Source organism: Chaetomium tenue (genome assembly GCF_020726465.1).
Source record: "Chaetomium tenue strain MPI-SDFR-AT-0079 chromosome Unknown F5144scaffold_5, whole genome shotgun sequence".
NCBI lineage: Eukaryota > Fungi > Ascomycota > Sordariomycetes > Sordariales > Chaetomiaceae > Chaetomium > Chaetomium tenue.
Genome location: NW_027117333.1, coordinates 4383807 through 4399616, shown reverse-complemented (window position 1 = coordinate 4399616; position 15810 = coordinate 4383807). Strand labels below are relative to the sequence as shown.

The window sequence follows — 15810 nt, the reverse complement described above, 5'->3', positions numbered from 1 at the left end:
TTTCACCACCCTTCTGTCTCTTACGAGGAGCTGGAGCTTCTAAAAAGGCTTCAGTTTCCCCCATATGAGCTACTCGAACTTCCGCTTCTCAAGCTTATAGCGACATGACCATCACTTTAGTAACACGACTCCAAACCACAACAAGTTGCCTCGCACGAACCAGCAGAATAACCAGCAGAACACTCGCCACCGCCTCAAAGTCCTCTGAACCTGCATTCCTCAGAGCTGCTCTTACAACTCGCACACAATACCCTGGCCTCATCACCCCATTAGCAACCCGGACCTACACCAAAATGTCCAAGAGCGTTGCCGCCGCAACCCACGCCGACTTCAACCGCAACTCGCTGTTCAACCTCAAGGGCCGTGTGGCCCTTGTAACGGGCGGCGGTTCGGGAATCGGTTTGATGATCACCCAAGCACTTGCAGCCAACGGCGCCAAGGTCTACATCGTCGGGCGCACACGCGAGAAGCTCGACAAGGTGGTCGAAACCTACAACAAAGACATCGAGGGCTCCATCATCGCGCTGCAAGGCGACGTGACTAAGAAAGACGAAGTGGCCCGTCTAGTCAAAGAAGTCGAGTCCCGCGAACCATGCCTCTGCATCCTGGTCAACAACGCTGGCATCTCCAGCGAGACGGTGCTGCCCGAGTCCGAGTCCGCCACAGAGATGAAGCAAAACCTCTTCGACACGTCCAAGTCCACCACCCAAGACTGGCTGGCCACCTACGAAACCGACGTCGTCTCCCTCTACTTCACCACGGCGGCCTTCCTCCCGCTGCTGCAAAAGTCGTCCGAGCGACACCCGCACTGGTCCGGCACCGTCGTCAACATCACCAGCATCAGCGGCCTGATCAAGACGGCCCAGCACCACTTCGCCTACAACGCCGCCAAGGGCGCCGCCCAGCACCTCACGCGCATGCTGGCCGCCGAGGTCGCCGCCGCTGGCCACAAGGTGCGCATCAACGCCCTCGCCCCGGGCGTGTTCCCGAGCGAGATGACGGCGGGGGAGAGCGACGAGTTCCAGAAGAGCCACATCGAGAAGGAGAAGTATGAGGAGAAAGTGCCTGCGGGCCGGCCGGGGAGGGATATCGACATGGCGCAGGGGGTGCTGGGTCTGGTGTGTAACCAGTATATTGACGGGCACACGCTGGTCGTGGATGGGGGCTATGTACTGGCAGCGGGGCAGTAAGAGACAGAAACAGCAAGTTATTGGCGGTGGGGTAGAAGTGTCAGCTCAGTCAGATTCATTCATTCCTTGCTGGCACCAGCACTGGGAAGGAATATGGTGGCTGTACTTAACAAGATGGCCCCAGGTGCCACAGACGATCGTGAAGTGTCACGGGGAAAAACAGGCCGCTCGAAAGGGCCTCGTAGATTATTAAAACGCTACTGCGTAAAGTAGACTTAAGCAATTGGGAACAAAATATTATTCTCTGAGCTATTGTCCAGTATAATGAGTTCAATGATCTCACCAAAATGTCACCGTGACATGGCGCTTCAAGAGTGTCAATGGATGTGGATCCTTCTTGTCAGGGAAGGCCAAATCATGACATCACATCGAGCCGTAGGGCTGAGAAGGCATTCTGTCTGGGCCCCTTGCCCTTGTCCAGCCCTGACCCAACCCAGAGCAGTTACCGCAGTTACCCGTGCTGATCCAGGAACCCAGCAATCACCATTGCATTAGCTTGAGACTATTCTATTATTGGGCTTTCACGTCGGCCCCAAGAACTCAGCGCTGTTCACACCGCCGCCATTCAAAACCATCTCGGCGTGTAAAGACCGAGGCAAACTGAAAGAGTGGTCGTTTCCTTGGCTCGGATCTGACTGAGCTGAGCCACGTGGGGAAGAAAACGTGTTTGCTACGGTGTATGATCCCATGTTCATCCGATGCTCCGCCACAAATGAGAGGGGAAAGCGATCCCTTGAACAGCAGAAACTGCCAAACGCCAAATGGAATAACCTGAAAATGAGGGGGGAAATGTAGGGGGTATAATCATGCTGCCCATCTCCCCAATGCTTCCCGGGCGGCCTGACACGACCTGGCATGTCTTCCTGCCCTCCCATCGCTCCCATCCCATACCCCGAACGCCAGTAGATGTAAAACAAACGACCCCCATGCACTGTACCCTGACCGTGCCATCCTTTCCAATCTGTAAATCAGATGAAACCATCAAACGAAGTGGCGCCTCCATATACCTGACCACCAGCCGCCAACCCAAACCGCCATGCGATGCAATGCTGTGAGAACCGGGGACAAAGGAAAAACACAGGAAAAATGGAAACTGGGAACTTGAGCGAGCCGGTTCTGCCGCGCTCGGGGGTATCATATGATCATTCGTTATGCTGTGATGCCGGGACGTGATGCTGTGACGTGATGCCGTGAGGTGAAGAAGGAAAATAAACGGTCATGCGATCGACCGAGGCGAAAGAAAGAAAGGGCCCTGCCTAGAGTCCATCGTCGATTCAAAACGAGTAGTTTAAAGCTTGCGGGTCATGAACTCCCGCATCCACTCAATATCCAACCACCCCACGCGGTCGTAGGCTTGCCACAGCTTCGACGCCTTGTTGACGTCGATCTTGCATGCCTGTTGCGCGTCCGTCTTGCGGAACTCTTTGCCAATCTTGGCGCACTCGAGCCGCCGCAAGAAGATTCGCCGCTTGCTGGTGAGGTACGTTGCGCAATCGAGCCGCAAATTGCTCGCCAGGGTGAGCTCGTCTGGGTGGAGCAGGTGTCGGTTCGGGTCGTTGCTCAGATCCAGCGCGTTTCCCTTCCAGTCGACCTTGAGGCTGTTCGCTTTCGGAGGAAGTGTGGCGACCGGCGGCGAGAGGTCTTCCAAGGACAAAAAGTCCTTATCTTCCCGGTTCGGGGCCACCGTTCGAACACGCGGTTCTGGAGTGCTGACCCGGATTGTCTCCCGGGCTGGTGCTGGGGTTGCCCGGATGGGCCGCGGATTCTGCAACTTGGCCTTCGCGGACTTCTGCTTTTGGACCCGCGCGGTGAGCGCCTTGGTTGACTGCGGCCCCAAGACCGCTGGCCTTGACGCAGGCAGAATGTGTGGCAACTTGGTGGGCTGAAACGACAAGGCAGTGTGTTTCCGGTCAGCCCGGAGAAGCTCGCGCTCCTTGCGCAGCCACTCTTTCGGGTTGTCCTTGAACATCCGGAAGCAGTTGGATTTAAAGTAAAGCGCCAACTCGTAATCCTCGACTCGTGGCGGGGATAAGTCCCGGAAAAGGTCGACCGGTCTCGATGCGATGTGCTCGCTCACCAACTGCTCCGTTGCCGTCGTGAATTTATCGACAGATGCCGGCGTGAGCGAGAACAGCGAACCAGTGGGAGCGTTTGTCGAGGTTTCGCTGGCGGGGTAGAGGATCGGGTCCCTGCCATTTAGATTGAGGGGAGGGGCCGGGCTGATCGTGTTCGCCGCTTGCGGGAACGGCGACACAGGCGGGGATAGAGGATGATGAGGAGCGTGTGTCTCAGAACTCGAGGCAGGCTTGCCGGTCGCTGAGCCCGTCACCTTGAATGAGTCCAGGGGAGCAGGTTCGGGAGGAGACATCAGGTTGCTGATATCGCAAGGTTTTTGATGCTTTGGCGACATGGCTGGGATTTCCTGCATCTCTTTTGTTGGTGTCGGGGGAAAGCAAGTGGGAGGAGATGATGAGGAGGCCCAAGGCGGCCTTGTTGCCTGATTCATGTGATGTGTCTGGTTCATGTGATTGTGTGTCATGGGTAGTTGCATGGTAGAAATGGTTGGTTTGTCAGCCTTAACACGCAGTTATGACTTGGAACAAGGTGGCGAATATGTGAGCCGTCATTAAGCGACGACAACAGAGAGGCGGTCCAAAGGTGCCAATTGTGGTGGGAAAGGTGAATTTGGTGAAGTTGGTTGCGCAAGCAGTGCAGTTTTCCGATTGTCCAAGTAGTTGTTGCTGCAAGGACGAAGGTGCTGGCGACAAAAGAGTTGTGCGTGGGGCCGGGAATCTGTAGGTCCGGGAGCGTCTCAAGGTCGGTGAGCCTTCTTTGTAAGAGGGTGTAAGATGTTCTCGATTGTTGAATAATGAAGGAGACAATGTGAGCACCGATATTCGTCTATCCAACCGTAGTGGGCAAAAGGGGTTGGTGCAGAACAATAACTGGCGGTGCTTCGCAATGCTTCGCAATGGCCGGTCAATGGAATGCGCTGGAAAGCCTTGGAGTGGCGAAAGGCGGTGCGGCCAGGGCAGCGAGTCTGGACGGAGCAAGGTAGCAGATTATGCCAACTGTGTTTGGATTCGGTCGGACAGAATGCGGAAGGGCGCAAACAGGTAGAATGGAAGGGCGAAAGAGGATGAAGAAGGGCAAGAAATGGAGGAGGCACGGCCATGTAAGTACCATGGCGGCTTCATGAGAATCAACCATCAGCCATCAGCCATCCCCTCCCCCACCACTTGACGGCTGGCTGGGCATCGGCAGGGCTGGGAGCCCAAGGCCCCAGGAACGGGAGACGGGTGTCGGAGCAAGATTGCGACAGCAGGTCACACAGCGGCGCACAACGCGTCTGTCGCTCCAGGCAAGACCGCTGCGTGGGCGGGCACGAATCTGGGGTTCAGGTGTAAGTGGAGTGGCGTGGCGTGTCTGGCAGGGATGTTGGGACACCGTGAGGAGTCACCCACACCCACAGTCACACACCCACTGACACCCCGGCAAACACACCCCCCTCTCCATCTCCATGTAGCCAATCAGATCGTGTGCTCTGCGCCCAGCCAATGGTCACCCGTCAAGGACCTCGTCTCCGTTAGGCAAAAATAGGTCAGGTACTTCTGCCCAAAGCGAGGTACCTCACGGCATCGACCCCGCGGAAAAAAAAAAAAGAAAGACAGGAATCAGAACTGCCAACTGCCAACTCAAATCAGCCGTGTTTCCCCAAGATTCGCTTCAGACAAAATTTTTGAATGCCTTGTCGCCGGTGAGATCAGCCAGAGGCAAAGTCTTACATTTGCAAGTATCAGTGGCAGGCGGGTCGAAACGCCATGTGTCAAGTAGTATTTTAGCGGTTCCCGCACCAAACCAGAGCCGCAGCGTGTCTGACCTGGCATCTGCAAGATGGGGAGGTTTCACCATCTGGCGCGCTTCGGGCGGGTTAAGCCGTGCATATCCCAGGTCGGTTCGTTGGCTTGCGCTGCTTCGATGGTTTATCTGAAGCCGTGCATGTTGGGCAACCGAGGGGAGATGGTGAGCCAACTACGCGCGCCAGAGGGCGTTGGCGAAGACTCCGAATACCACTTCAAATGGTATGAGATGGCATAGTCCTTTCGTGGTATGCCGTAGGGGCGACTTCTTGATCCATAAGGTCCCAAGGCATTTGTACCTGAAACGTGGAACGAAGTCGGCGTAGCGAGCGGAGTCGGCAGACCATGGGCCGTTGTTGTTCTTGTCTCCCCATAGACAGAATATCTCAATTCGTCTGATGAAAAGGTTCATTGAATGAGTTGACGCGCCGGCTCTTTCTTCTCTGCAGATTCTGAACCATGTTTAACTTGTATGGCCTTAAGGCGCGTCTGTCGTATATTGCAGGTTGAGAACTTAGGGTTGGGGAGCAGTTTGGCGTGGAGAACCCTTGAGAGGCCAGCCAAGTTGGTCCACCGCCGGCTTCGCTCAATTTCCAACTGATAGGCCAAAACTCTAGATCAGCTTGCTGAAGGAGGACATAGGAGAGGGAATTGGGAAGGAGGGGTAGAGAGGGGAAAGAGGGGCGAACGAACGGCCTGGTTTCCTTGGTGTGGAGCTGTAATGTCAGTGAAGCAGCTCTAGCGACCTCACCGACTCAATTGAGCACCGATTGGGCTGCCATTTGGGCAGCGAGGTTGAGCTGTTGTTTCGAGGCGGTTTGCTGTGGAGTAAGCTGTCGTCTTGCTTCCATGGGGCGACCCCTCGCCGAATTCTGGGCTCGCCGTAAAAAAAAACGACATGCTTGTAACTTGTCGATTGCAGCCTGTCAATGCGAGTTGCGTGGACCGAGGGAAAGCAATGGAACGCGAATTGGCCAATTACGCGGTGCTTGCAAATACAGGAAGCGGTCCGTTTCGTGGTGTCGTTCCAATCGCGGAGCGTCGAACAGGCTCCGGCAGTATCGACTGTGTGACTCATAGGAGCTCTGTTGCTGGTGATGGACTGAACTGGAATCTGTGGATCAAAGGAATGAGAGAAAGGCGCAAGGATTTGGCCAGTGAGATCCAGAGACTGGGCTGCCCGAAACGCTCCCCTGCCCCTTGAAGTTTAGCGTAATATGCTATCGATAACAGAATCAGGGTCTCCATGTACTCTTGGCATTCTCAATGTACCAGGTCGTGCCTGCTGACACCCATCAAAGCGACGGCGGAGGTGTGAACCTAAGTAACTAACCCTAAGACATTGAGCCCGTCTCGTCAAACACCATGGCATTTCCAATCCTCCTTTTCCATTTCCCCTTCATCAATGAACATCCTCCGTTCAGCTGCTTTTATCTTCAAACGTGGGATAGCTGATCATCAAATTTACGCTACTTGCGCCGTACTTATTTCCAACCCTCAAAAGACGTGTTTAGGTTCCATTGCCAACTCCGTCTGAACTTGACTCTGACATACAAGCCCGATCCTTACTCTCCATGCGGCGCTCAGCTCGGCTCGTTCCCGTTTGGGTGGGTTGTCAATGGGCTGACGCGTGGCCCCCCATTCCAAGGGTAATGGCGGCCACTTTGTGCAATTGAGTCAATGGCCCTAGATCACGAATTGGTGAAATAATACGGAAGCTCGTGGGGCGATTGTCAGACCGTCTTCTGTTGCCTGACACGGGCTGTTTCTGTCTCCGACGGGTTTCTAAGCCGGACTTTAAGGATTTAACAAGCTGTGGCCACCGTCTCTCTCTCTCTCCAAGTTTCCCTCGCCCCGAAGCAACCGAAGGGGGTTCCATTATTATCAAGAAACAAGACATTTCGTAGAGGAGGCCTTCTTCTCTGTCCCTACTCCCCGTGGTTTGGAAGCAACTGCCATCGTTCATCCCACATGACCCTCCCCCACCACCACCACCACCACATTTATGAGACGAAATGTCGCGAGCGCGGGTCGACACCCTCCGCCCTAAGACAGAGACCATTTATTCCACTTTCTGTGACTAAAGTACAATGGCTCGCCCACTTCACATGCTAGACTGATAGACCATACCAAAGCATCTCATCCCACCGTTACACTCAGGCTCTGATGTCGTCGCTTATCTTATCACCCCGCCTTTGGAGGAGGGGCACACACGGGGGCGGTCTGGCTGCCCCTCTTCTCACATGGCCCTCCTTCCGTTTCGGGTCGGAAACACTCCAGCAGCAGGGAAAGCACTGCAAGGCGCCATCTCCTTCTCTTTTTGCGAGTCTTTAATAAATGGAGGCACTTCGGATGAGAAGTCAAGATGAATGCCCCCAGCTCGGCAAGGGAAAATGACATTCCTATTGCAGCGCCTGCTTGGGCTGGTGCCGGTATGCTTTGAATCTTGATGTGCTCAAACTGCGAGACTGTTTCTCGGGAATCATCCACTATCCATTGGTCAATTGCGCAGCAACTGCAGGCGGTGTCGACCACTCGCCGCCATTCCACGGCGCTAAAACAACGGGTCGGTCAATTCAACAGCTTCCCCGCCGCTTCGATTGGTACCAGATCAGCGTTTCGCTGTGCTGTCCTCACCAACCTCCAAACAAACCAGCCTTCCCTCCTCCCTGCTGCAGAGGGGAGATGCGGGCTCGGGCAAAAGAACGAACAAGCGTCCACCACGACAGAGGAGATGCCTGCCAGCCGGTTTCCCCGCCGAATGGGCTGCCTCCAGGCGCTCGGGGAAAATAAGTTAGGGCAGAGCGCATGAATCTGGTCGCCCTGATTGCCAATTGTCCAATCTCCCGCAGCCTTCTCTGTTCAAACAGAGCTAGCTGAGACTGGAAGCAGCAGAATCCAGCCAACCCCGGGTCTGATCGCCGACCAGGGCTACCCAGAGCTTAATTCTGCCACTTACTGGGCCCTGCAGGATGAGGTGGTGCTGTCTTTGCGGTCTGTCGCATGCACTGCAAATCCGGAAACGAGCAATCAGGTTCCGTCGTCGGCAATTCGAGGGGCATCAACATCCGGGTACCTGGCAGACGGGCCAATCGATGACATTGCCCCAAAACAACGACATTGCAAGGCACGGTATGCCTGGCGAGGACGACGCGCTGAGTAGTTATTATCAACAAGTCCCATGTTGACGGTTGTGCAGAGCCTCCGTCTTATGAACAGGCACTGCCTTGATCACAGCGCCCCGCGTCGTCCGGCTTCATCGCCCCCGCTCTCCTCCTCTCCCCGCGGGTTTCTGTGTGAATCCCATTCACGAAACCCGAAACAGAGAGGCGTGAACCTATCAAAACTGGTGCCCCCCCTGTTCGTCAATGCCAAGGTCCCCAATTGATCACACCTCCCGTCTTCTTCCCTGCTCGGAGACGGATGTGATGCAAGGCTGGTCTTTGCCGCTGCCTGCCATACACCCACACACCCCGAATGACTGCTCAGGTGACGAATCGTTTGTGTCAATTGACCAGCACCCCATGCCTGAGACTTGGTCGGCATTCGTGTGGGAGCTAGTCTGGATTTGTCGCGGTAGGGCCAGGTCAATGGAGGACGGGGGGGTTGACCTGACGGTGTCATGTCTCACTGCAAAGAGTCATCCCACACACTCTAGTCTCAAATAATCGATCACAGGCACCGTTTAGTGTGATGTGGGAATGGTGTGCAGACCGTCTGCCTGCAAAAGCAAGGAATGCGCGAGATGTGAAGCAGGTTTCGAAACGGGGTTTGATCGATTCTCAAACCCAAACCAGCTGGACTCGCGGGCGGTGAGGGGGTGCGAGGTGAGAGGTGACAAGTCCTTTCCCGTCGGCGGCTTCCGGCATTCCGAGGTGTGGGAAAAAGTAGGGCTGAGTGGATGTCGGCGGTCAGGCAGACCATCAAATGTCACACACGCAATGCTCTTGCTTCCTCTGCCCCGGTCTCTCTGCTGTTGTGTGCGTGCGTGTCCTCGTCGTAAGGCAACACGGCAGCGTGCACAAAAGTGCCGGGCCAGCCGGGGTGGGGAGGGACACAGGCAACCCTGCGATGGCAACCCTACGATGAATCTTTTGCCGTCCGTCCTAGAGGTGTTTGTGGGCCTCGAGAAACCAGTTCTCTGTAACTAGGGCGGCAGGGGGTAAGACTGCCTTGATTGGTGATGTAAACAAGGCTTTGGTTGCAGGAAGGCAGTAATGAAGACCCGCAGGAGGCTCTCGCGGGCAAGAGAACGTTCGTCCAAGGAGAACCGGTCGCGGCCTCAACCACTGGATGAGGACTAACCACGTCTAGGGGTTTTTATTGAGTTGCCTGAGGAGGCTTGGAACCAAGGGATTTGCCTGGACGCAGGGGTTCGGATGTGACTCTTCAACCAAAAAGAGCTGCCGTGGCGACTTGGACGTAATTCGACGGGGGTTGAAGGCAATCTCGTTTTGATGACTGTGAGGTTGGGAAATCGCCACATCGAGTCGGCGGGAAGGCTAACGCCGCAGCGAAGAAACAACCGGCCAAACACTTGCGGCACCGTTTGTGACGCATCGCGAAAGAGGCAACAGCGTCTGGTTCAGACCCCTCTGGTTGTACTACTGACGAGTTTGAGCGAATCGCTGGCGGGCATCGTCCAGTCATCCGCGGGATTTGGAGTGCTTATGTCGGCGTGTGGGCTGTGTGGTTCTGCAATCCGTATCCATCCTTCAAGTAAAATCGTAAACCAGCAGGCTTTCTCGCGCTCCCTTCCCCTCTTTCAGCACAATGACCATCTCGTCGTCGAACCCCACCCAGTTTCTCCTCTCATCCCAGTCGCGGGCTGGGTCACCGAGATGAAGGCTGTCATCAGACGCGAGCGAGTTTGGTGCTCCGCCGCCGCCCGGTGACTGCCAAGGTCGGATCTCGACACTGCGGCTGCCAACGCCAGCCGATTGTCCTTCGAGCTCCCACACGCGCATCTCCTCGCCCCGAATGCTGACACTAACAGCCTTGCCGCGGGCAGTGATTTCGGCATCGCTGATCCCGGAGGTGTGGCCCCAGAGCCGGATGCCATCTGAGATGGAAAGTGACGAGGCGTTAGACGTGCACATGTGTAGGACGAGGGTGTTGTCTGGCAGAGTTGCTAAGAGGTATGGGTGTGCATAACAAAGAGTAGTAGGCCCAACATCTGTAGCCTCCGGTTCAGCGGCATCCAAAACAGCTGAAGAACTGGGTTCTCTGAGGCTGCGGTTGGATCCATGCCGAGGTGTCCTTGGTGGACTGAGCGGGGAACCGGAAGGGCCACTCGTCTCTACCGGCGCGGTGTATGCAATCCGGGTAGTTGTAATTTCGGGCATTGCTTTGATGTTTGACACGGGCTGGCGAATATGCAGGTCTTGGAGGCCGATGGACGAACCCCGCCGGGTGGAGAAGGTGTAGGCCACCGAGGCAACGGTCGCCTTTCCAGCCCTGCGGATGGACAACGCCAGGGGCGGCCGCGAAGTATGTGAATCGAGAGATGTTAAGAGATATGGCGAAGATAGTTTAGCCATCCTGTCGTTCGCAGCATCGGCTTTCCCACTCCTCTGCTCGACCCCGCTCGTTTTGGGACCTTCAAAGGTGTACAGAGAAATCAGGACTGCGTCTGTGGCGGTCAGTAGAAACGGGTATGAGAAGGCCATCGCCGTTAGCCTGCCGTTGCTAGATTTCTCATGCCGGTACCGTTGTTCCAAGCGCCTCGTGCTGGTGGATAACCGCCATATGCCGAAGCTTCCGTCATCGAAACCCAGTGCCACGTCGAGCAGTCCGCGCTCAAACTCGCCCTCGTCGACGGCTATACAACTCGGCGCAGTATTAGACCCGCGACCCCCAATCTCGATCTTTGCAATCATGCTCCGGCTCTTGAGATCCCAGGCGCGAAGGCCCTCATCGCCATCAGCCGTAACCGCAACCCCTTCCACCACTTTGACCAGCATTTTCTTCTTCTCTCCATCATCAACCCCCCCTTCTTTACCAAGCCTCAGCTCTTCCACCGCACACTTCCCCCTCGCCCAGTTATATCGGATCTTATACTGTCGTTTCCAATCCACCGGCCGCGGCACGTCTTCCTCCCCTTTCGCACGGCCCGCTCCCAGCCCCCCTCCCTCCACCCCTTCTTCTTCTTCAGCCGCTCCCAGCCCACCACCCCCAACCATCCTCATCCTTCTCCCATTCCCATCCCCCCGACGCACAACCCCACCCCGCCTCCCATCTGCCCACAGCGTCCTCCTCCCCGAGTAATGCAACCTATGCCCCGCCCCACTCCCACCCCCCACGGCACCATCCCGAAACCCCGGTATCCGCATCGCGCGCGGCAAGACAAAGCGCGAGTAGTACAGAGCCTTCCAGAGCTGGGAGTCGGCGGCAAGGCGATAGAAGCGGCGCGAGACGGGGGCGACGGCTAGGAGGTGGGGCAGGGCGAGCGAGGAGAGGATGCGCACGAGGAGTTCGTCGGAGAGGGGCGAGAGGAGGTCGCGGCCGGGGGGGATGGTGGCGGGGTTGGGTCTGTTAAGGGGGGTTGGGCTTTGATTGGGGATTCGGGTTTGGGTCGGGGTGGTTACGGCGGTGGGGAGAAGTCGGCGGCGTTTTGGGGGCGGGGGCGGTGGTGGCATGGCTTGTTCGGTCGTCGGGGGGTTGTCGTCGCGGTTGACGCGCCGGTCGTCGGACTCGGGGCGAGGCCGCTTTGCGCCTACCATGGTGTGGGGGCTTGCTATGCGCTTTCGACGGGTTCTCGCTCCTTCACTGTGGCTCACGGCCCATGGGCCTCGTTCCTACAGAAAATCTGAGTCCAGGTCGGTTCTTTTCTTTTTGGGGCGTTGTTGTCCTTGATCGGATCGGCTCGTCCGGGCTTTGGAGTCCCATGGTGGAATTGTGGCCAGGGTTGGTGAGCTAAGCTTTTATGGAGCCGGAAGCAGCTAGGACCAGGGTCCAGTTGTGTGTTCAACAATGGAGCCGATGTGCCGATCTACTTCCTTCGATGCGGGTGCTCTTGCCTTTGCCATCTCCTCATTCCTCCTTTAATTCTCTTGATTTATTTATTTTATTTTTATTTTTTATTCTTTTGGCGCTTCAAGACTTCAATTACACGCTATTAACGCAAACTTTTGTTTTAAACACCATCCCGACATCTTCAATACCGCTTCCCCGGAAACGCGCCCTCAGCCGCCAGGGTAGCATAGTACAACTCGGTCTCAGCCAAAATCACCATGCGCCCCTTCCCAGCGAACTGAAAGTTGGCCGATATGCTCCCGAGGTAAATTTTGCCAATCAGCTTCCCAGACGGATTGAACACCTGCACGCCATCACCACATCCGGCATAGACATTGCCCTTGGTATCAACGTGAATGCCATCCGGCACACCAGGTGTCACAAACGCGAAGGTCTTGCGGTTTTCCAGGGTGCCGTCCTCAAGAACGTCGAAACGGTAACTGGCAACAGATTAGCGCGACTCGGGTTTGGAGTTGATGGGGCACCAGGGCAAGAACGGAGGCTGCCTTACATGCTTGAAACAAAGCTGAAATCGTTTCCGAAGAAGGCCTGTGTCATTCCCGTGTCGGCAACGTACAGATGGGATCCGCTTGGTGAAAAGGCGATGCCTAGAAGGGAACACAATGAATGAGCCAGGTTCCCTTTCTGGGGGCATTCCTCCTAGGAGCATTCATTGTTGCCTCTAGCCAGCAGTACTTACCATTGGGCATATTGAACCCATCGGCAGCAACTCTCACTACTCCCGTAGCTGGATTGAACCGCCAGACCTGCTTCGGCAGTCCTGGTGCGGGTCTAAAGTTTTGCACGTATCCGTAGGTCGGGTCCGTAAAGTAAATCTCGCCGTTTTGGGGGCTGATCGAGGCGTCGTTGAGCGAGTTGAACTGGCGGCCGAAGAAGTTGTCCAGGATCACTGCAGGTATCGCTTAGTTAATGCAAATCCGACTTCAGCCGAGGCTGGGCTTCTCACCCGTAGTGTTATACGGAGGTTCCGGGTTCATGAGATACATAGCTGGGGCAACGGTTTCCCCTTGACCCTCGCCGAGGAACAGAAGTTGGTCTCCGTAGTTGGTCGCCCCTATTTCTTCATATCAGCCCTGCACAAGATTGACCAGGATTGGGAACTCACCATTCGGGTTGATGACCTGGGGGTTGGAATCCACAACCTCAACTTTTACCGAGCCGCTTGCATTCCTTTGGCTCACTATCTCAGGGGAGATGGCTGACAGGGAAATCTTTTGAATGATGGCCGACTTGGCGAGGCCGGTTCCGGCAGCCCTCGCGCCAGCATTCTGAACGAAGAACATTTCGTCCTTGGCCGGATACCTTGGTAGGGTCAGCAACTCTTCGGTGAAAGCCCGATCTGAGTCATTATCAAGCCATACCAGACAGGTGCTTCGTGGAATATGGGGTCTGATTCGGTGTGGTTGAGCAGCGTCAACGTCGGGTTGGGGCCAATAATGGCCAGGAACTCTTCGTCGTAGATATGAAAGGGCTGAGCGGTGAGTGATTCCTTGTTTGTTCCTGGGGGGTAGAATTGCTAACGGAAGTCCGAATCAGCTTCTCTGGAGTAGCATCGATGGCAGATTAAGGACGCACCGTAAACCCGCCCGCCAGGGACGGGGGAGGCACCTCGTGGAGCGCATTGAAGTCCCGTTGGTCAATGACTTGAGCTTGAGGCCCGACACCACCTTCGTATGGAAGAGCCGTACCCCATACTCCGGGGAGCAATCCTCCAGTGCTACTGACGGAGAGCAATTGGCCCACCGCCACGCTAGCAAGGGTAAAGCGAAAGAAAGGCATATCGCGCATTCGAGTCGAAGAGAGCTAAGTTGAAGAGTTCTAGCTCTGGTAGCACCGTACACGTCAGTTCTGATGATTCTATTCACGACCTGTCATTGCGGGGAACCCTACCTACTTACACCGTGATTTGTGTACAGGTTATACTCACTCGGTTATACTCCCGGGCCTGGAGTAAGTTTTACGGCAGCGGCGACGATTGGACCGGCTAACTGGCCGCAGCAAAATGGCCCGAGTCGCCCGACCAGCTCCGAGATAGCTTCCGTGGGCCGTGGTTGTCGAGCAAGAGTCTGACTTCTTGGTACCGAAACGATCACAGCATGTCGTTTATCTGGTGATACCGAAATACTGTAGTTGAGTTAGCTGGTGTCTATCACAAAATCAAACGCCGATAAACCAACATTAATGTATACCTTGACTGTCTGACTCAGGTAGCGAGCGATTTGAACTTTGGAAGCACTGATGAAGTTGAGATTGAGCTTGTTGTGCCGTCGATCTTTCCCGCTCTCCAACTAGCTGGGTAACGTGGTTACGTGGGCTCCTGCTGACCGTTCATCGGTCGCCTTCCCCCTGCGTCACCCATAAGACGGGATTGGGGAGTTTGGCGGGCAGGGGCAATCATCGAAGGCGAATCATAGGCGCATATTTACTTACATGGTACCTTGACCAGAATGGGCCAAGTTTGGCACCTCCTTCTGTGCTAGCATTTACCATAGGAACCAGCAGCCTGGATTCCATTGGCCTCTAACTTAGAAGTTGGATCACCTACAGTTAAGGTTGAGTCTCAATCTATTGGAGCAATCAAACTTCAGAGGTGCCGACGATTACCTGTAGTCTATGAGACCAAACCACCTACCTTACGCTTTAATGTTTCCTGGCAGTGTCACAAGTTGATAAACCCATGGCAAGCAACCTGAAGCCATACCACTCTCTTGAGGGATCCATCATTTGAGGAAATGGATCCCCGTCTTTGACCATCACTGTTTCGACGAAGTGACAGAACTTTCAGTAGGTAGGTAAGATGCCGTCAAGGGCATGGCTGCAACGAACACATTTTAGATTGCAAAATACCTCTGCCAAAAAATGTCGTTCGGTGGCCGAAGTTGCACGAACGATGTGACCTATTTATTGTTGGCTGGACCCAGGAACTTTGCAAGTGAGATCTCTGGATCGGGGATCAGGGAATCTGGGGGCACGGGACCCCGGGGGATGCGGCCTTGGACCAGACCATCGTTTTTGATTCCTCACCATTTCGATACCATGTCATCGTCTGCTGCCAGTAAACCAAGAAAGCTGCCTCCCTTTCTCAAAAATGGTTCCCAAACCCAAGAGCCAACTGATTGCCCACGCAGGTTTACCCAATCGACACCGACGACAACACGGCTCGGCAGCTGTTAAGTGGCGTTGAACCGCCCACAAAATATAACCGGGACGGAATGCTTCAGCCAGTCTACCAAGACCCGTTGAGGAAGTCCCGGGCGGATTGGGAGACCGCGATGCCGGGTAAATTGGAGTTTGATATTGCGCAGACAGCCAACCACCAATGCCTGCGGGAGTTGTGTCGCCGTTGTCGGGCGCGTGGCTGACGGCTGCATAGTACTCCAGTCCTGGAAGAGCCATCCAAAATCTGGGGTATAGTGCTTAATACAAGTTAGGCTGCCAGTCCAGTCCGGGGCCCCAGATGCTTATTTCGGGAGGTAGTAGTGGTTGAAAGAAAGACCGAGAAGGAGCCCATGCCAATATTTTCCTGGTCACAGATACCGGTAGCGCCGGTAATTAAACGAGAGGACGGCCTGAGAGGTGCGACAGCAAGTCCGAGGGTGTGATCGGGTCAAGAAGAGGGGAGAGACATAAACTATATATCAACGCGTGAATCGATCAGGCCCTTCCACGCCGTTTGATTTCGGCTCCCCTTTTCCTCCAGTCGTGATAGGTCCATCATTGAAATC

General features: G+C 55.3%; 5 protein-coding genes across 5 annotated transcripts; 2 read left to right on the top strand and 3 right to left on the bottom strand.

Moving 5' to 3' along the window:
- Window positions 1-293: 293 nt before the first annotated feature.
- F5144DRAFT_494517 (uncharacterized protein) lies at window positions 294-1190 on the top strand (the record flags this gene model as incomplete). Its single annotated transcript, XM_066786039.1, has 1 exon — window positions 294-1190. The coding sequence occupies one exon, from the start codon at window positions 294-296 to the stop codon at window positions 1188-1190; it is 897 nt and encodes a 298-aa protein (XP_066642184.1).
- Window positions 1191-2478: 1288 nt separating this feature from the next.
- Window positions 2479-3741, bottom strand: F5144DRAFT_492728 (uncharacterized protein; the record flags this gene model as incomplete). Its single annotated transcript, XM_066785936.1, has 2 exons — window positions 2479-3379; window positions 3599-3741. The coding sequence occupies 2 exons, from the start codon at window positions 3739-3741 to the stop codon at window positions 2479-2481; spliced, it is 1044 nt and encodes a 347-aa protein (XP_066642183.1).
- A 420-nt stretch (window positions 3742-4161) lies between these two features.
- Window positions 4162-4790, top strand: F5144DRAFT_550047 (uncharacterized protein; the record flags this gene model as incomplete). The annotated part of the gene is made up of 4 exons (XM_066787614.1): window positions 4162-4210; window positions 4307-4365; window positions 4455-4593; window positions 4717-4790. The coding sequence occupies 4 exons, from the start codon at window positions 4162-4164 to the stop codon at window positions 4788-4790; spliced, it is 321 nt and encodes a 106-aa protein (XP_066642182.1).
- A 4975-nt stretch (window positions 4791-9765) lies between these two features.
- F5144DRAFT_655435 (uncharacterized protein) lies at window positions 9766-12033 on the bottom strand (the record flags this gene model as incomplete). Its single annotated transcript, XM_066793127.1, has 2 exons — window positions 11265-12033; window positions 9766-11198 (listed from the first exon to the last, which is right to left on the bottom strand). Exons 1-2 carry the CDS (start codon window positions 11770-11772, stop codon window positions 9766-9768), a joined length of 1941 nt encoding a protein of 646 aa, XP_066642181.1. The 5' UTR covers window positions 11773-12033.
- A 155-nt stretch (window positions 12034-12188) lies between these two features.
- Window positions 12189-14074, bottom strand: F5144DRAFT_325114 (uncharacterized protein). The gene is made up of 8 exons (XM_066784080.1): window positions 13976-14074; window positions 13661-13909; window positions 13447-13601; window positions 13191-13387; window positions 13032-13139; window positions 12765-12974; window positions 12576-12672; window positions 12189-12504 (listed from the first exon to the last, which is right to left on the bottom strand). The coding sequence occupies exons 2-8, from the start codon at window positions 13871-13873 to the stop codon at window positions 12207-12209; spliced, it is 1278 nt and encodes a 425-aa protein (XP_066642180.1). The 5' UTR covers window positions 13874-13909; window positions 13976-14074; the 3' UTR covers window positions 12189-12206.
- Window positions 14075-15810: the final 1736 nt, after the last annotated feature.

What these genes read in the sequence shown, in the direction of transcription:
- F5144DRAFT_325114 (XM_066784080.1), bottom strand. Translation starts at nt 13,873, where the DNA reads ATGCGCGATATGCCTTTCTTTCGCTTTACCCTTGCTAGCGTGGCGGTG. An exon ending in TTCCACGAAGCACCTGTCTG is followed by an intron (nt 13,388 to 13,446) that starts GTATGGCTTGAT and finishes GACCCTACCAAG; the next exon opens with GTATCCGGCCAAGGACGAAA. An exon ending in ACCTCCGTATAACACTACGG is followed by an intron (nt 12,975 to 13,031) that starts GTGAGAAGCCCA and finishes CGATACCTGCAG; the next exon opens with TGATCCTGGACAACTTCTTC.